This window comes from Oryx dammah, unplaced genomic scaffold (genome assembly GCF_014754425.2).
Source record: "Oryx dammah isolate SB20612 unplaced genomic scaffold, SCBI_Odam_1.1 HiC_scaffold_23, whole genome shotgun sequence".
Taxonomy (NCBI): domain Eukaryota; kingdom Metazoa; phylum Chordata; class Mammalia; order Artiodactyla; family Bovidae; genus Oryx; species Oryx dammah.
This window is the reverse complement of record NW_024070207.1, coordinates 56,071,225-56,092,121: the sequence shown is the minus strand read 5'-3', so window position 1 is coordinate 56,092,121 and position 20,897 is coordinate 56,071,225. Positions and strand designations below refer to the sequence as shown.

Below are 20,897 nucleotides of genomic sequence, written 5' to 3'. Positions count from 1 at the left end.
GATGTCTGTGGGTTTAATATGACTTTTGGCCGCCTGTATATTAATGCTCAGGGCTGTGTTCCTTCATTGCTGGAGAATTAGCTTGGTATGTCTTGCTCTGGAACTTGTTGGCTCTTGGGTGGAGCTTGGTTTCAGTGTAGGTAAGGAGACTTTTGGATGAGCTCTTGTTGATTAATGTTCCCTGGAGTCAGGAGTTCTCTGGTGTTCTCAAGTTTTGGATTTAAGCTTCCTGCCCCTGGCTTTTAGTCTTATTCTTACAGTAGCCTCAAGAATTCTCCATCTATACAGCATTGATGATAAAACATCTAGATTAATGGTGAAAAGCTTCTCCACAGTGGGGGACACTCAGAGAGGTTCACAGAGTTGCATGGAGAAGAGAAGAGGGATGAGGGAGACAGAAGTGACCAGGAGGAGAAGGGAGGGAGTCAAAAGGGGAGAGAGCCATCTAACCAGTAATCAATTCCCTATGTGCTCACCACAGCCTGGAATGCCCAAAGAGATTCACAAAGTTGGGTAGAGAAGAGAAGGGGGAGGGAGGAGATAGAGGTGACCTGTGGGAAAAAAGGAGAGTCAAAAGGGGAGAGAGGAGTCAAGCCAGTAATCACACCCCTAAGTAAAAATGGGTACTGAAGATTAGATTCTTAAAGGTGCAAAATTGATAACAAATACCAAAAAGCAAAGATTAAAAATTTAGAGTAGAGGTTAGACACTCAATAATACAATATTAAGAATACACAACAAAATCACAAAAATTATGAAAAATATGTGTGAAATTTGCTTTAAAAATAGTCTTTTTTTTGCAAGGTGATAGTAGATTATAAAAATGAAAAGGGAGTAATAAAGAATTTAAAAATAAAACAAATTTTAAAAAGTTAAAAAATGTTATAGTAAAATATATCTAGGAATTTGTCTGGAGCTGCTGAGGGCAGTGTGGGGTCAGTTCAGTTTCAGATAGTCCTTGTTCCAGCTTATACTTCTTCTCAAGGTCTATAGGCCCCTTCCAGTGCTTAGTCAATGCTAACTAAAGGTTTTAATCTGTTGCACCTGTCACTTTTAGAGTGGCTCCTTGTTCTTTCTTTATTTTGGCTTCAAGTCTCTTCAGTGTAATTTCCGCAGACAGAAGCGGGCGAAGGTGGTCACTTCTTTAGGCTCACTTGTTCAGTTGTGTTGTGGGGAGGGAGGAACACGGCAAACAGATATCACTGGCATGTTTGGGGAGTGCTCGCAGTGTATAGACCACATGGGGTTTGCCCCAGCTCACGATGGCCTGTGCTTTCCCAGTCTGCACTGCTCAGGCTCCAGGTTGCTCTGCAGGGGAACTGTCCAAAGTGGGCCCTGCGTTTTTGTGAACTTCCCAGGTCTAAGCTGCTCAGGTTCAGATTCTTAGGTACTCCACAAAGGCACAGGCTTGGTTGGGCATGCATTTTGTGCCCTTCCCAGGTCCGAGCAGCTCAGGTGACCAGGTTTTTAGTGAGCGCACTGTCCCATGTGGGCTGTTCATCTTAATCTCTTCCCTGGTCCTGGCACCTTGGTTTCCCAGGTGCACTGCAAGAGCACTGTTGCAGTTGTGCCATGTGTCTCCTCTGACTGTGACCCTCCTGGCAGATGTCAACCATCCAGGATCCCAGGAAGATGTGGTTAGCATCTGGGAGCCTGCTCACAGTTTCGTGGAGGATGCTGTCTCTGGGACTGAGATGGCCCCTCGCCTTTGGACTATGGCTGTTGCACGCCTGCCTCTCTGCCTCCAGTGGGCGAGAGGCCTGTCCGCAGCCAGCCAGCACTCCTTTGGTGATTGTCTGTGAGCTGCCCAGGCTGTGCCTTAGGTTAGAGCTTTTTGTGGGAAAGTTCTCTCTCTCTCTTTTTTTTCCTCTCTCTGGCTACCCCATGGTTTGGGTTGCTATCTCACCTTAGCTCCCTCAGATTGCCCTCAGGGCATTCAGGCCTGGTCCTTACCCTAAGCAGTGCAGCCTGCGCCTCCCTGTTCAGCACCTGCTTGCTGCTGGCAGACACGAGCATCTGGGCTACTTCTTCCACTGGCAGTTGCAGTTAGGCTTGTATTCTGTGAGTTTTCTTTTTCTTTCTCCCTGTTATGTTGCTCTCTGAGATTCCAAACTCCCCACAGACCCGCCATTGAGAGGGTTTCCTGGTGTTTGGAAACTTCTCCTCCTTCACGACTCTCTCCCCAGGATGGGTCTCCGTCCCAGACTCTTGTCTCTCTTTTTGTCTATTATATTTTGTCCTACCTCCTTTCGAAGAGAATGGGCTGCCTTTCTGGGTGCTTGGGGTCCTCTGCCAGCGTTCAGAAGTTGTTTTGTGGAAGTTGCTCAGCGTTCAAATGATCTTTTGATGAATTTGTGGGGGAGAAAGTGGTCTCCCCGTCCTATTCCTCCACCAGTTGAGGTTTTTAGAATCAAGGGATATAATGTATGAGAGAGTCATTTGGAAATTAAGACATGCTACTACATATGTGTTTGGAGAAATCCAGAAAGAAGATGGCTGAGAACACAACCCTTGAAACACTTTCATTTAGAGAGTGAAATGAAGAGACCTCAAGAGGAGTTCAGCTCAAGAGACAGATGAGCACTTCTGTATACTATCCTTACCAAGGACATTCCAAGAGGGAATCCCTCACCTCAATATAATTGCTGTGTTTCATAAAATGTGGTCCTGTGAATCACCTGCATCCAGACTGGGTTGGCTTAAATGTATATTTCAGGGCCCTACCTCAGGCCTACTTGAACAGAATTTCAGGAGATTATACCAGGGATTTGAATTTTTAATAAGAGATTCTCACTCTGCCACCCAGGATGACTCTGGCTTATTGGATGAAATGGAACATGTTAACAAATAACATTAGGTTGAAGAGTTAGCTGAAGAATAGGAAGACATTTGTTCATCCCTTTTATAAGTTTATGGCATTAAATAAGAGAAACCTGATTGTTCTGTGGGGAAAGATAGTATAAATTCATAAATATGAGGAAAATACAGACAAACCTCTTTTTATTGCAGTATGCTTTATTGTGCTTCATGGATTTTGCTTTTTTTTTTTTTAAACAAATCAAAGGTTTGTAGCGACCCTGCATTGAACAGGTCTATCAGCATCACTTTTCCAATGATATTTTGCACATTTCATGTCTCTGTGTAACATTTTAATAATTCTTGCAATATTTCAAACTTTTTCATTTTATTTGTTATGGTGATCTGTGATCAGTCATCTTGGATGTTACGATTATGACTTGCTGAAGGCTCACATGATGGTTAGCATTTTTTAGCAATCAAGTATTTTTTATTTAAGACATGAATATTATTTTTTAAGATATAATGCTATTGCACACTTAGTAGACTATAGCATATTATAAACATATCTTCTGTATACATTGGGAAAGCAAAAAGTTCATGTTACTTGTTTTATTGTTATATTTGCTTTATTGTGGTAGTCTAGAACTGAACCTGCAGTATCTCCCAGGTATTACTATAGTCTTAAACTCATGCTGTACTGTTTTTCAAATATTTTGTTTATAAAAGATCTTACAATAATTTATAGAACCATTCCTTTCTTGTGGAAGATTTGGGTTATTTTCACTTTGTTCCTGTGATGGTTAATGCCTTCATAGTAGAGGCAGTATATAGTATAGAGATAAAATTGTGGGTACTAGAATCATACTTCCTCAGTTTAAATCACAACTTTTGCCACTGTAATTTTAGTTCTGTAATTCTGGATAAATTATGTAAGTCATCTATCCTTCAGTTTCCTCATTTTACTGTAAGTGTCATAATAGTGTATTAATTTAATTGATGTAAGGATTAAATGAGTTAATAAATGTAAAGTGTTTAAAATTGTGCCTGGCATATAGTAAGTACTTAATAAATATGGGCTATTAGTATTGATAATACATGTATTTGTAAATCTAGAATCTAACTTTTATTGAACTATAATACATGTATTTGTAAATCTAGAGTCTAACTTTTATTGAACTATTTCCCTAGGATAAATTTTCAAGATGAGATCACTTCATTAAAGAATGAAGACATCTTTCTGTCCCTTTGCCATCTATGGTCATTGCTTTTCAGAGGGTGATATCAATTTGTGCTGTATAATTTGCAAATGCAACCTATCTATCAATGTAATTGTGTGTGTATGTATGTATCATATGCATTGCATTGTATACACACACATATACATAAAAGTATATATATATGTATCCATTTGATTTGTCTCTATATTTGAATGCACATCAGTATGTTTTAGGCTTGTATAAGACTGTGACCTTGTTAAGTCTGTTCTGTTTACTCTTACAGTGCCTTGGTCAGTATTGTCTCCAGATGGATGTTGGTAAATGATAGATAGTAAGTTACTTTTGAAAGGTTATATCAAAGAAATATTCTAAATCTTATGTTTCTTTTTTTTCTTTTTGATAGATTGAAGCCATGGCCATTCTTTTTGCTGTTGTTGCCAGGGGAACCACTATCCTTGCCAAACATGCTTGGTGTGGAGGCAACTTCCTGGAGGTGACAGAGCAGATTCTGGCTAAGATACCTTCTGAAAATAACAAACTAACGTACTCACATGGCAAGTGAGTTCTGCTCTGTGTGGGTAGTGGGTAAAAGAAATGAATTATATTATTATACTCAGAACAGTAGAAAACTAGAAAAGCAAGCTTCTCAGTAGATAATTTTAATAAGCTGACAGAACAATAATCTTTACCAGCTTAGAAAATGTCTGGTTCTATTAATTTTAAATTTAACTAAAAATTATTTTATTCTGTCACCTAAGTGTTACTCATATTTTAAAGAACAATATGGAAATGTTAGATATAAAAGTGACTCTGCTATAGAGCTCTAGGATATGTGAAACTTGATATAGTTATGATAAATAATAATTATTTGTTCATTCTTTCTGTAAATACTTACTGAGCACTTAACTGTCACCAGACACTTTGGTGGTGCTGGAGATACAAGAAATTACTCAGTATTTGTCCTCGTTGTTTAATGGAGGTTATAGTTTAATGAAGGAGATGGTCAAATTCATAGATAATCACAGTAGAGAGTAGAAGGTAGTGGGTAGGGGGTGGTATTTCAGGTAGAAGGAACAGCTGGTAGAGAAGTATGGAGACATGAGCTCATAATGCATATTTAGTGAACTTCGGGTGATTCTCTGTGACTGGTGCACAATGTCATGAAAATAAAGCTAGAGAGATTGACAGAAGAGAAGTCCTATAGGGCCTCATAGGCCATGTTAAGGGGTTGTACATTACACAGTGCACAATGAGAAGGCATTGAATGTTTCCAGCTGGGGTGTGACATGGTAAGGTTTTGCTTTAGAAAGATCACTGTTGTGGCTGGTTAGAGAATGAATTGAAGGGGGCATAGGTGGGAAATCTTAGTAATCATAAATATTGCCTCAACCTTCCTCCTTAATACTTAAAAATCTTTTGCTACCTAACTCACCCTAATTTCCTTAGACCCTATCTCAGGAGGAGGTCCTTGTTGGTTTCCAGAACTACTTATATCATTTAGGATTTAGTGTAAGCTACTGCAACAGAGAGACCCTAAAAGACAGTGTTAATTTATGAGATAGCCCAGAGATGAAGACTTCAGGACTGTTGGAGTGGCTCTGCCAGTTTTAATTAGTGCCTTCGAATTCTGGCCAAGGCAGCTTCTTCAGTTCTGGTATTTTTTAAGGCACATTCCAGAAGTGGCTGATAGTATTGTTCACTACATCGTTATGTAGCTAACCTAGCTGGAAATGGAGACTGAAATTTGTCATTTCTAGCTATGTAGCCATGTGCTCAGCTAAAACTCCATTACTCTGGAAGAAATTATAGGGTATCAGGAGATAGCTCACAATCTTCCAGTCTACTGTTCTGGGCCTCCACAATATTTGGATGTGCTCTTCTTCCCCAAAAAACACACTTCCTCTCTGCAGGAAGTGGCCCCAAAGATTTATCTGATCGCTTTGTCCAGCTCCAGGTCCAGACAGTCTGGGTGATACAGTCCTCTCCATCATATCCAGAGATGACTCCTGTGGCCTACTGACATGCAGATGTCACTGCTTCCCAGCAGTATTCAAATAACTACCACACAGCAATTTCAGAGACTCCTGTTCTGACCCAGGACTGGTTCTGCTTTGCAGGAAGAATTTCTTCATCTTTTCTCCCTTTGTTCTCCCAGAGGCTCCTCCTGGTACATTATCCTCTGTGGCCATGTCCAAAATGGGTATTAGTGAGTTTGTCATCTTTGGGAACTGCACAGGTTCTGTAGTTTACTACTCTCTGATGTAGTTTAGGGTCTGAGAAATTACCTAGGGGTTAAATGACCCCAGTTGCTCGTGAGTATGGCTTTAGGGTTTCTTAAAAAATTTGCTGGGCTTAACGATCGTGTTTCTAGTCAGTTCTCAGGAAAATGCTCAGGGAAAGCATGTGTCATCTTTTTAGAGGCAAGACTGGGAAGCAGGATATGTACCTTCCACTCACATTTTATCAGGCAGAACTTATCACATAGCCATATCTAACTCTAAGGGAAGTTGGCTATGTAATCCAATTAAAATGTGGTTATACTGCAAGAAAGCAATGTTACTTATCTGCTGTGTTTTTCTGCCTGCATCCTTAACCAGTCCTACCTGGTCTCATTTGGAGTAAGTATCCGTCACTGAGTTGTTTCTTTCTTTTTAAGCTTCTACCTTGGTTTCTTTCCTATAATCATGTTCCATTATCCCAATCAAACATATCTTTTCTTTCAGTCAGTTCACTTCACTCAGTCATTTCCGACTCTTTGTGATCCCATGGACTGCAGCACGCCAGGCTTCCCTGTCCATCATCAACTCCCGGAGCTTACTCAAACTCATGTCCATCGAGTTGGTGATGCCATCCAACCATCATCCTCTGTCATTCCCTTCTCCTCCCACCTTCAATCTTTCCCAACATCAGGGTCTTTTCCAGTGTTACTACGTATACCCAAAGAAAAAGTTCCATTTTACTGTATGAAAATCATTTCTTCCTGAAATCTGACCTTCTTGCTGTTTCTTTCTTTCATTAATAGCATCACCAGTCATTCAGCTGGCTAAGCTTAAAACTTCAGAATCACATTTGACTTCTTCACCAAATCTTTGCCATTCTGCTACAAGAGGTATTTTAGTCTCCTCTCTCCACATTCATCATAGTGTTTGTTCAGGCATTCATTGTTTCTCATTCCTAATGACCTCCTCCTAACTGGTTTTTCAGCTCCCTTGGTGGCTCAGTCAGTAAGGAATCCACCTGCAATGCAGATCACCTGCAGCACAGGAGACACAGGTTTGATCCTTGGGTCAGGAAGGTCTCCTGGAGAAGGAAATGACAACCCACTCCAGCATTCTTGCCTGGAGAATTCCATGGACAGAGGAGCCTCGTGGGCTACAGTCCATGGTGTTGCAAACAGTTGGACATGACTGAGCGACTAAACCACAACTGGTCTTTCTGCTTCTAGTTGGTCCCTCCTTAAATCTGTATTTAACATTCCTAAGATTATACTTTCTTGCTTAAAACCCAAACTAAGCCTTCATTATTTTGTCTATTTCTGACTTTTCCATCTTTGTCTCTATAGATATCTTTGTCATTCCCAGACCAATCTATGTTATTTTAAGCTTTGGTATATATATATTTTTGATCTTGCATCTTGGAATGTCCTTCCCCTCCTAGGTCCCCTGGTACATTTTTGCTCATTTTACATGTCCCAAATGAAATACTTTCTAATTTTCACTTTAATCCTTCTAAAAGGGCGATTCTAATAATGTCCCTTCCTTCACCAGGTACTCAGGGTAAAGTTTCATAAGTCAGCTTGAAAAATTCTTCAAGATTTGCCTCTTCTGGCCCCATCTGTCATTACTTGAGCCCTCAGTTTTGTTCTTCAGCCATACTTAGTTACGTGCATATCAATTCTGGGTTCGTTCACTCTTTTTAGCCTCTGCAATAGCTGTTACTTTTTCAAAATTTGCGTTTGTCTTCCTGAGCTTATGTTTCCTCTTCTAGAAACCCCTGAAAACTCCAAGACTGTGCCAGGTGCCCCCTTTTTATGTGTCTCCATAGTATCCTGTCAGAGAAGGCAATGGCACCCCATTCTAGTACTCTTGCCTGGAAAATCCCATGGACGGAGGAGCCTGGAAGACTGCAGTCCATGGGGTCACTGAGGGTAGGACACGACTGAGTGACATCACTTTCACTTTTCACCTTCATGCATTAGAGAAGGAAATGGCAACCCACTCCGGTGTTCTTGCCTGGAGAATCCCAGGGACAGGGGAGCCTGGTGGGCTGCCGTCTATGGGGTTGCACAGACTTGGACACGACTGAAGTGACTTAGCAGCAGCATAGTATCCTGTATTTATTCATTATATCACTTCTGACACTGTTTTATAATTGCAGTCTTCCTTTTTTGTCTCTGTTCCCTGACTATAGGCTCCTTGATGGCAGCAACCATACCTCATTACCTCCTATGGTCTTTGCGCCAAGGTACTCCCAAGTGTGGTTTTGTTGTTGTTGTCCAATCACCAATTGTGTCTGACTCTTTGTGACCCAATGGACTGCAGCATGCCAGGTTCCCTGTCCCTCATTATCTCCTGGAGTTTGCCCAAGTTCACATCCATTGAATCAGTGATGTCATCCAACCATCTCACTCTGTCGACCTCTTCTTCTGCCTTCAATCTTTCCTAGCATCAGTTTTTTCCAAGGAGTCAGCTGTTTGCATCAGGTGGCCAAAGTATTGGAGCTTCATCTTTAGCATCAGTACTTTCAATGAGTATTCAGGATTGATTTCCTTTAAGATTGACTGGTTTGATCTCCTTGCTGTCCAAGGAACTCTCAAGAGTCTTCTCTAGCACCACAGTTTGAAAGCATCAATTCTAAGTGTGGTTTCAGTTCAGTCCAGTCACTCAGTCGTGTCTGACTCTTTGCAACCCAATGTACTGCAGCACACCATGCTTCTGTGTTTTATTACCAACTCCTGTGGCCTGCTCAAACTCATGTACATCGAGTCAGTGATGCCATCCAACCATCTCATCCTATATCGTCCCCTTCTCCTCCTGCCTTCAATCTTTCCCAGCATCAGGGTCTTTTCCAATGAGTCAGTTCTTTGCATCAGGTGGCCAAAGTATTGGAGTTTCAGCTTCAGCATCTGTCCTTCCAAAGAACTTCTAAAGTCCTTGAGAACCCCATGAAAAGTATGAAAAGGCAAAAAGTGTGGTTTAGCAGAAACAAATTTTGTGGGGGGAATGGTGACTTCTATTTTTGTACCTGCTGTGTTTGTCTATGGTATGTCTAGTTAGATATATCTAGCCAACAGTAGCATATTCAGGTCTTGAGCTCAGGAGATAGGTCAGATTTAGATTTGGAAATCAGTGTAATTGTATTAGCTGAAAACAGGTATCAGCAGCAAAACATGAAAGTGGGTGCCACCCTCCAAGGAGTCTTTGTGAGAAAAGCAGGGGGCTGAGGATGCTGGAAAGCATCAACAGAGAGGGAAAGAGATTACCATATAAACCAGGCAAGCCTGGTGTCAAAAAATCTAGTGAAGAGAGAGCAGTTTCTAGAGGAAGGAAATGGTCAGCAGTATCAAATGTGTCAGAGAGAGCCACTGGATATGGAGTGTGGAAATGATTGGTGGAGTTGATGTGAACAGTTTCAGAGTGGTGGAGGAAGACATTTGAGTTCTAACACCTCCTTATAATTCATATCAAACCTCTATGTGAACATTAGTGATACAATTCAGCAGCTACTCTTGTGTATCTACTTGCCCAGAGTAGAAATCTGGGAAGCAAAATCAAATTACCCCTCTGCCTCAACCCCAATAGCCAGTCCTCAAGTTCTTTTATCTGTTCCTTCTTCGTTGCCCATGGTACTTTAGTTTGTTTTCTTCAGTGTTCTACTTAGTAGTCTCCTGCCTGCTCCTCCTTTTGATTAGTTCTCTTACTCTAGCCAAAGCATCCTTTTTCTGTGTCAGTTCTGATCACACTCCCCTTGCTAAGACCGTTTGATGCTTGATCGTTGTTCTTAGGATTATATAGATATAGTGAGACTTGAAAACCTTACACAAGATTTGAAAGTATTTGCTTACTTACAGCCTCCTTTGTGGAAGCCATTTATTTTTGTTCTGTACATTCTACACTTTAGCCATGTTAATTAATTTTACTTTCAAACCCTTATGTGCTGTTTTATCTCAAAGCCCTTAAGCCTGTTGGTCTTCACTTGTTCTTCTTGCCATCTCTTACTTAGTCTTCAGGTTCAGCTCAGATATGTGCTCCGGGATGTCCTCCAGTTACCCTTTGCCAAACTCCTCTATATAGATAAAGGTGTCTCTTCTATATCCCTATAGCACCATGTACTGCCTTTAACTCTTCCCCTCCCCTCTAACTCTTTATCATCCTCCTTACTATGCAGTTCCACAGTTGCCTATACTTTCATTCTCTGAAGGCATGGACTGATGATTTTGCTTATTTGTATCCTCAGCACCTAACCCAGTAACTGGCTCTGAGTTGATGCCAAATATATGTCATTGTTGAGTATCTGGTAGAAAAAAATGTTTGCTCTGTGTGGCCCATTTGGGTGTTTATCTTAATTATGTGTCCTTCAGATGTCATCTCTTGTTCAAACCTTAAGAATCTGAGACTTCTCTAGCAATCCGGTGGTTAGGATTCAGTGCTTTCCCTGCTGGGCCTGGGTTCAGTCCCTGGTCAGGGAACTAAGATCCGGCATGCCGTGCAGCAGAGCAAAAACAGTCCAAGTATGCTTTCTTAGATATTATTTTTATGAATAATGTGCATGATGTTGCACTATTTAGATAGGATAGAGACCTTGTTTTAATTTCTTATTTATTTCTATCAAGTTTGACTTGAGAGAAATAGGTATATAGGGGAGAGGGAAAATAGACAGTATTTGTAAATAATATGGTCATGTTGGCAGTTCTAAAATTTCTTATACGTAGATAGAAGATAGAAGTGAAAGAGATGTTGCTCATAACCACAGTAAGTTTTATATCTTTTATTCTACAGTTATCTGTTTCATTACATCTGCCAAGACAGGATTGTATATCTTTGTATCACTGATGATGTAAGTAATTTGAGGACATGTTGCTCTTTAACTATGTGTAACATTAGTAGAGTTAGTTCTTAATTATCTGTATCTGTGGTGGGTAAAGTTGACGCAAATATAACTTTCTATAGCTCAAAATTGTTTTTTATGCTTTGCATTTGTCATATAAAGCAGCAAATCACAGAAAAAGTTGATATCTGGGCATATGCAAATCAGTTTGGTTTTGTAGAGTTTTAGATGAACCATTTATTATAACTTCTACACTTAATTTATTGTATAGTGAGAATTGGTGTTCATTATTATGATTCTTCAGTATCAGAACCTCAAAATTTATCTGAAATAGTAAATAGATTATTTCACTCCTTTAGTCAGTAGTTAGTGAATTTTTTAATGTATGTGGACTTTGGGAAAACAAAATCACAACACATTATAACCAACTTTGTAAACCCATAGTTTACATTGGTAGGTTGTTTTTGAGTATTTGTAGTTTGATGCAAAATGCTCAATACCTTAACAGTGCCATCAAGGTCCTCTCTCCTCTCTGCAATCCTAGTGTCGACTTCTTCTTGGACACATTTCCCTTATGGTTTCAAAGAGCTATGTGCTTATTTATTTGTGTCCAAAAAAGAGGGGCTATGTCTTCTCAAGTCTCTTCCTGCAGGAATGAGGAAACTCCCGAGGCACACCTTTCCCTTCTCCCACTTTCAAAGTGGACTTTTCATGCCTTATGGCTAGGACTAGGTTATGTACTTATTTTTAAATTGATCACAGACAAGAGCCATGGAATTGGCATGATTGCCATAGGTAGTGGTTCTTAACATTTATTGTATCACAGACCTCTTTGCTGCTCATGGATCACTCCCAGAATTTTTTAAATGCATGATTTTATTAGGTTGCTGCAAAAGTAATAGCAGTTTTGGACCCTGAATTTTAAATCATTATAACTAGGCTCAAACACATATTTATTAATCAAAATAAGAACCATTACAATCAACACATTTTTGCCAATGAGAAATAAGCTTGATTATTCCTGTAGCAAAAAAAAATCTGTGCCTTAGGATTTGATGAACTCTTGGAAAGCTTTTTCTGTGTGCTGCTGGTCGTGGAAGCATTTTCCCTGCAAAAGTGGAAGCATTTTCCCTGCAAAAAGTTGTTGAGATGCTTGAAGAAGTGGTAGTCAGTTTGCAAGAGGTCAAGTAAATATGGCAGATGAGGCAAAACTTCATAGCCCAATTCATTCAACTTTTGAAGCATTGGTTATGTGACGAGTGGCCGGGCATTGCTGCAGAGAAGAACTGGGCCCTTTTTGTTGACTGATGCCGGCTGCAGTCATTGCAATTTTTGGTGCATCTCCTTAATTTGCTGAGCATACTTCTCAGATGTTAATGGTTTTGCCAAGATTCAGAAAGCTGTAGTGGATCAGATGGGCAGTAGACAACCAAACAGTGACTAATACCTTTTTTTTTTCCTTGGTGCAAGTTTGGCATGGGGAAGCGCTTTGGAGTTTCATCTCAGTTCAACCACTGAGCTGGTTGTTGTGGAAAATCCAGTTTTTCTCGCACATCACAATCCAACCAAGAAGTGGTTTGTTGTTGTTGTGTAGAATAAGAGAAGATAACACTTCAAAATGATGATCTATTTTTGATTTGTGGTCAGCTCAGGAGGAAAAGAGCTTGTCTGAGGAGGCCTTACAGATAACTGAGAAAAAGAGGGGAAAGGCAAAGGAGAAAAGGAAAGATATACCCATCTGAATGGAGAGTTCCAAAGAATAGCAATGAGAGATAAGAAAGACTTCTAAGTGAACAATGCAAAGAAATAGAAGGAAACAGTACAATGGGAAAGACTGGAGATTTCTTCAAGAAAATTAGATACCAAGGGAACATTTCACACAAAGATGAGCACAATAAGGACAGTAACAGTATGCACCTAACAGAAGCAGAAGATACTAAGAAGAGGTGGCAAGAGTACACAGAAAAACTATACAAAAAGATCTTCATGATGCAGATAACCGCAATGGTGTGATCACTCACCTAGAGCCATACATCTTAGAGGGCAAAGTCAAGTGGGCCTTAGGAAACATCACTATGAACAAAGAGTGTAGGTGATGGAATTCCAGCTGAGCTATTTCAAATCCTGAAAGATGATGCTGTTAAAATGCTGCATTCAGTATGCCAGCAAATTTAAAAAATTCAGCAGTGGCCACAGGACTGGAAAAGATCAGTTTTCATTCCAGTGCCAAAGAAGAGCAATGCCAAAGAATGTTCAGACTACTGCCCAATTGCACTCATTTCACATGCTAGCAAAGTAATGCTCAAAATTCTCCAAGCCAGACTTCTATAGTACATGAACTGTGAACTTCCAGATGTTCAAGTTGGAGTTAAAAAAGGCAGAGGAACCAGAGAGATCAAATTGCCAACATCTGTTGGATCATAGAGAAAGCAAGAGAATTAAAAAAAAAATCAACTTCTGCTTCATGGACTACACTAAAACGTTTGACTCTGTGAATCACAACAAACTGTGGAAAATTCTTAAAGAGATGGGACTACTAAACCGCCTTAATTGCCTCTTGCAGAACCTGTATGCAGGTCAAGAAGCAACACTTAGAACAGGACATGGAACAATAGACTGGTTTCAAATTGGGAAAGGAGTATGTCAAGGCTGTATATTGTCACCCTGTTTATTTAATTACATGCAGTGTACATCATGAAAAATGCCAGACTGGATGAAGAACAAGCTGGAATCAACATTGCTGGGATAAATATCAATAACCTCAGATATGCAGATGACACCACCCTTATGGCAGAAAGCAAAGAACTAAAGAACTTCTTGATGAAGATGAAAGAAGAGAGCAAAAAACCTGACTTAAAACTCAACATTCAAAAAACAAAGATCATGGCACCTGTTCCCATTACGTCATGGCAAATAGATGGGGAAACAATGGAAAGAGTGACAGACTTTATTTTCTTGGGCTCCAAAATTGCTGCAGATGGTGACTGCAGCCATAAAATTAAAAGGTGCTTGCTCCTTGGAAGAGAAAATATGACCCACCTAGACATTAAAAAGCAGAGACGTTACTTTGCCAACAAAGGTCCATATAGTCAAAGCTATGGTTTTTCCAGTAGTCATGTATGGATGTGAGAGTTGGACTGTGAAGAAAGCTGAGCGCCGAAGAATTAATGGTTTTGAACTGTGGTGTTGGAGAAGACTCTTGACAGTCCCTTGGACTGCAAGGAGATCAAACCAGTCAATCCTAAAGGAAATCATCCCTGACTATTCTTTGGAAGGACTGATGATGAAGCTCCAATACTTTGGCCACCTAATGCAAAGAGCCAACTCATTAGAAAAGACTCTGATGCTGGAAAGTACTGAAGGCAGGAGGAGAAGGGGACGACAGAGGACAAGATGGTTGTATGGCATCACTGAGTCAATGGACATGATTTTGAGCAAGCTCTGGTAGATGGTGAAGGATAGGGAAGCCTGGCATGCTGCAGTCCATGGGTTGCAAATAGTTGGACACAACTGAGTGACTCAACAACAACAGTAGGCAACCACTTATCAAACTTTTTCACCTTACCAATTTCCCTCAATTGCCAAATGACCATAGAATGATCAACATTGAGTTCTTGGGTAACTTCTCATGTAGTTGTGAGAGAATCAGCTTTGATGATGCTCTCAGTTAGTTATTGTCAACTTCTGATGGCCAGCCACTGTGGTTCTTATTGTCAAGACTTGATTTCTTTGAAAAGTTCATTGAACCACCACTGCACTGTACATTTGTTAGCAGTTCGTGGGCCAAACACATTGTTGATGTGAGTTGTCTCTGCAGCTATGACCTATATTGAACTCAAATAAGAAAATCACTCAGATTTGCTTTTTGCCTAATATCATTTCCATAGTCTAAAATACATATAGTTAGCAAGTAATAATTAGCAAAAATCATAAAACAAGAAATGCTCATTAAAATGATATGTAACATAACCATATGTATTTAAAAATGTATTTCAATATCAAATGGCAAAGTTCAACAATACAAAATCAAAATTACTTTTGCACCAACCTAGTAATACCAGTTATGTTGAAATTCAGTATTCAGGGCTTCCCTGGTGGCTCAGGTGATAAAGAACCTGCCTGCAATGCAGGAGACCTGGGTTTGATTCCTGAGTTGAGAAGATCCCCTGGAGAAGGGAACAGCTACCCACTCCAGTATTCTGGCCTGGAGAATTTCATGGACAGAGGAGCCTGGCAGGCTACAGTCCATGGGGTCACAGAGTCAGACACAACTGAGTGACTTTCACAGTATTCAAAATAGTTTAAATATTGATTTAGTAATATATGCTTCTTTATGAATTCACTAATAACAAGATATAGTCATGGGTTTAATAAACATAGTTTTGATGTGGTGATAAGTGTTAATGATATTTTGAGAGATGTCTGTAACTGATGATATATGCAAAAAAGACTTCTCTTGGTGACAGAGTCCCAGATACTGTTTAATACTACTCTATTTTGTTACTACATTCACAGTTGAAATTTGAGTTAAAGTTCGGTGAAAATAATAATGAGATTTTTTTTTAATCCAAATACATTGGCCCCTTGAATTTGGACCATTGACCCAACTTTAAGAATTCTTGGCTTAGACTACTCATCTTAGGTGAATTGGAGATGTGTGGCAACCATAGTGATTATCACAATGACTTACATTCCCTGGTTTCACAGTATTTTCTAAAATTATTTTAAAATCCAGTTATATCTGAAATGACTGATGTGAAAGTGCTGGGAGTAGGTGAGAAATAGCACTAAATTTGGGTTGGTCAGAGTTGAGTCTTAAATTTCTTAAGCTATAATTGTACTTTTGTGTATAGGTTATACACATACACACAGTTTTTGACTGGAACTAGACAAGAGCACATTCCTTGATCTTTTCAAATATACCTCCACTACTGAAAAAAGTTAATTAAAAGTTTATGTCAATAGTGTTATCTTTGTGTGTGAAAGACTGTACTATTACAATGGATTTCTCAAGCATCTTCTTGTGCTGGGCTTTCTAATAGATCCTGTGAAAGATATGGTTGGAGTAAAACCCAATTCCTGCTCTTAAGATGCTAGCGTAGGTATTGTGATCTTAGTTGGCAGTAATCTAACATTTGGATTCAACTCAGCTCTTTCATTTACTAGTTTCACTTTTGGCAAGTTAGTTTCTTTTTAGAGCCTTTGTTTCTGTATCTGTAAAATGAGGTCAGTTCCTCCTCGTAGAATCATTGCTCAGTAAATATTAGCTGTTCTTTTGGTTGTTTTTAATCATCCATATCATTTTTGTTTAGTGTTAACTCTGTATTCATCTCCTCAGGATTTTGAGCGTTCGCGAGCCTTTAATTTTCTGAATGAGATAAAGAAGAGGTTCCAGACTACATATGGTTCAAGAGCACAAACAGCACTCCCATATGCCATGAATAGTGAGTTCTCAAGTGTCTTGGCTGCACAGCTGGTAAGATCTTTCTTGGGATATAGTATTTGATTCATATTTTCTTTATTACTTTAAAGAACCATGGATATAGGGGCCCCTGACCTGCAGTGTATTTTTCTGACTGTTATTATATGCCAAGATAGTAAAACTTCCCAGATTAAAAAAAGTATATAAATGGGCCATTTTAGGATGGAAAGTGATATTCTCTATAAATGGTGGTCAGAGTATCTCATGATTGGGAAGGAGATTAAAGATCATCTACTTCAACTACCCATTTAATGTGTCAATCCACTCAACATGCCAAATGGTGTCTTAACCTGTAGATTAACCTCTACCCTCCCACAAGGTAAATTTAATTTTTGGGTAGCTCAGTTAGTCATTTGAAAATCTGTTTATCTGTATGAATACTTAATTCTCAGTTCAGTGAATTTATACATATATATACATATTATACATATACATACATTTATATATACATATACATATTTATATACTTTTTACAGATACAAAACATCTCATGACTCTAAAGGAGTCCTCATGTTCCTATGCAGTCAGGTCCTTCCCTGAGGCAACTGCTGCTCTATTTTTGTCACCATAAATTAGTTTTCTCTTTTCTAGAATTTCTTATAAATGGAATCATACATTATATACTCTTTTGTATCTTCCTTGTTTTGCTCAGTGTAAGGTTTTTGATATTGATCCATATTGTATAAATCAGTAGTTTCCTTTTTATCTGAGTAGTATTGTATGCATATAACACAATTTGTTTATCCATTCACCTGTTGCTGGATATTTGAGTTACTTCCAGTTTTCAGCTATCACCAACAAAACTATTATGAATATCCATGTACAAGTCTTTGCATAGACATGTGTTTTTATTTTTCTTTGGTAAATACCTAGGGGTGGAATTGCTGGGTCATATGGTGAATGATGTTTAATTTTATAATGAATCATCAAACTTTTTTCCAAAGTGGTTGTACCATTTATATTCCCACTAGCACTTCCAGTGTTTCTGCATACTTGCCAACACTTCTTATGGTCTGTCTTTTTAATGTTATTCATCCTTGTGGATGTGTAATGATATTTCATTGTGGTCTTATTTTGCATTAAAGAATGCTTACTTTTTATCCATCAAACCGTATGAGTGCAAAGACATAAGTTTTATCTATGATAGTGTTGTGAATGAGAAAAAAGGACTCACTGTCATTGAATAATTTCCTCTTTATTTCTCCTGTAAGTGTTGTTTTTAATACCTTTTTGAGGATTATACTTCTAAATATGCATCCTGTCGGGATGAAGTTCATTTAAATAGTTATGAGTCTTTATTATTCAGTTGGTTTGTTTCATACTTCCAGTAGGAAATACTTATATACATATATCTAAGTAAAACATCATCAGCAAAATATATACCAATGCCCATTTGAAAATAAATAGGTTCAAGTTGATGCCCAAGATGGTGAAGTAGGAAACCCTGAGCTTACCTCCTTCCATGGACACACCAAAATTACAACTGTTTACAGAGCAGCTATTGATGAGAAAGATCAGAAGACTAGCAGAAAGAATATTATACTATTGAAGATATAGAGAAGGAACCATAAGAAGACAGAGGGGCAGACATACAGTATAATCAAGATCCATACCTTGGAGTGGGTGGCCCACAAGTGGAATGATAATTACAATTGCAGAGATTCTCTCCAAGCAGCTAGGGGCTCAAGCTCCACATGAGGCTCCTGAGCCCTGGAGTCCTCCATTGGGAAGAAGAGCCCCCAGAATATCTGGCTTTGAAGACCAGCAGGGCTTAATTTCAAGAGTGCTGAAAAGACTGTGAGAAATAGAGACTCTACTCTTAAACAGCATGTATAAAATCCGCATGCTCAGGAAATGAGGGCAGAAGCAGTAATTTGAAAGGAGCCCAGATCAGATCCACCTGCTGATCTTGGAGAGTCTCATGGAAAGGTGGAAAGCCACTGAAGCTCACCCTTGAGACATAGACATTGGTGGTAGGCATTTTTGGGACCTCATTCTACCATTCTTTACCAATGGAGCCCGTAAGCACAATTTAGCATATTAATGTCAGGACGTGGCCCTACCCACCAGCCTATCTGCACCAATGCTGAGACATCTCAAGTCAAACAACTAGCCAAACGGAATCAGCCCCACTTACTGCAGGCTGGTTGCTTTAAGAACCCCTGAACCTACAGGGGGCTTAGGACATGGCCCTGCACACCAGTGTGTGTGCACTAGCCCTGGGAACCCCGACTTAGGCCCTGCAGCCAGAGATCCTGAAACCTGGATCTGCCCACCAGTGAGCCAGCACTATCCCCAGGGCCAAGATCACCTACTGGTGAGCAGGCGCCACCCCAGGACCCCCTGGACCCCAGCCTCACCCACCAGCAGGCTGGCACATCAACTCTGGAACCTCCAGAAACCTTCAGCCAGAGATCCCATGGTCCAGCTCCACAAATCAGTAGGTCTCACCAGCCAGTGGACAAACAGCAGTCCCAGGACCCACTGGGTGCTTGCCCTGCCCAGCAGCAGACCAACACCAGCTTGGGACCCTCCAAGGCCCTTCAGTCAGAGATCCCAGTACCCTCTGGGTCTCTGCAGCCAGCTGGCTTGTGACCTGGCCCTGCCCACCAGTGGCTGACAGCCTCTGTGCAAGGTAAGGTCTGGGAACCAACCAGACTGGGGGCCAGCCATGCCCAGCAGATTGTCCACAACAGAAGGACCCACACAGCCTATGTAGGTACTGTCCCTACAGCATATGGCTCTGGTGACCAGAGGGAAGTACACTGCTAGGATTCATAGGATGTTTCCTAGAAAAGGCCACTTCTTCAAGGTCAGGAAATGTAATCAACTTACCAAATACATAGAAATTAAAAAGGAAATTAGGCAAAATGAGACAGAGGAACATGTTGCAAATGAAAGAACAAGAGAAAAGCCCATAAGAAGAGCTAAGTGAAGTGGACATAAGCGACCTACCCAATAAAAAACTCAAGGTAGTGATTGTAAAATGATCAAAGAACCCAATAAATGATTGGATTAACAGAGTGAGAAATTAGAATTTCTTAACAAAGAGTTAGAATATGTAAAGAATGACCAAGCAAAGATGAAGAATACAATAACTGAAATAAATACACTAGAAGGAATCAACAGTGAGTTGTATGATACAGAGGAACAGATCAGTGAGCTGTAAGACAGAATAGTGGAAATCACTGAAGCTCAACAGAAAAAAAGAATAAATAAAAGAAATGAGTACTGTTTAAGAAACCTCTGAAACAGCATCAGCTGTACTAACATTTGCATGATAGGGCTCCCAGAAGAAGGAGAAAAGGGGTCAGAGAACATATTTGAAAGCAAATTAACTGAAGACTTCCTTAACTTGGGGAAAGAAACAGATATCCAGGTCCAGCAAGCACAGAGAGTTCCCACAGGACCACACCAAGACATTGTAATTAAAATGGCAAAAATTAAAGATAGAGAGAGAATATTAAAAGCAGCTAGGGAAAAGCAAAATGTTGCACACAAGGAAATTCCCATTTCAAGTGGTAAAAGGGAAAAAGCGACAACCAAGAATCCTCAACAAGGCTTTCACTCAGATTTGATAGAGAAATAGAAAGTTTTACAGATAAACAAAAGCTAAAAGAGTTCATCACCACCAGGCTTGCTTTAAAGGAAATGTTTAAGGGGCTTCTCCAAGCCGCAAAAATGGTTGCAAGAAGAAATATGAAAATTATGAAAGGAGAAATCTCATTGGTAAAGGCAAATACACAGTAAGGGTACTAAACCAATCACGTATAAAGCTATGAGGAGGATTATAAAAGGAGTAAAATCACCCATAACCACAGTAAGGGATTTCAAAACAAAAAGAGGTATAAAATATGTCAAAACAGTAACTGTGGGAGGGGGCATAAAAATGTAGGGTTATTAAAATGCATTTCTACTTAAGAGATGAGCAACTTAAAATAATCATGTAGATATATACAGATTGTTATATACAAACCTTATGATAATCGTAAACCAGAAAACCTATACTAGATACACACAAAGGGAAAGAAATCCAAATATAACACAAAAGATACTAATCAGATCATAAGGGATGAAAGCAAAAGAACAAAAGAGAAGTACAAAAACAACTGAAAATTAACAAAATGGCAGTAAGTACATACCTATCAATAATTAAATGGAAATGGACTAAATGCTCTAGTCAAAAGACACAGAGTGGCTGAATGGATAACAAAACCAAACCCAAATATATATATACTGCCTACAGGGGACTCAGTGTGGCTCTAAAGACAAAAACAGAAACTGAAGGGATGGGAAAGGTTATTCCATGCAAATAGAAATGAAAGGGAAAAAAAAAGAAATGAAAGGGAAGC

General features: G+C 39.6%; 1 protein-coding gene across 2 annotated transcripts in view; it reads left to right on the top strand.

Moving 5' to 3' along the window:
• Positions 1-20,897, top strand: part of VAMP7 (vesicle associated membrane protein 7) — an 87,725-nt gene that overhangs the window by 8,262 nt on the left and 58,566 nt on the right. For both annotated transcript variants that reach the window (XM_040265560.1, XM_040265559.1), the window contains exons 2-4: positions 4,420-4,574; positions 11,015-11,072; positions 16,402-16,539. In XM_040265560.1, the coding sequence (XP_040121494.1) occupies positions 4,429-4,574; positions 11,015-11,072; positions 16,402-16,539 (342 nt within the window). In that variant the 5' untranslated portion in view covers positions 4,420-4,428. The remainder of the gene's footprint in view (positions 1-4,419; positions 4,575-11,014; positions 11,073-16,401; positions 16,540-20,897) is intronic.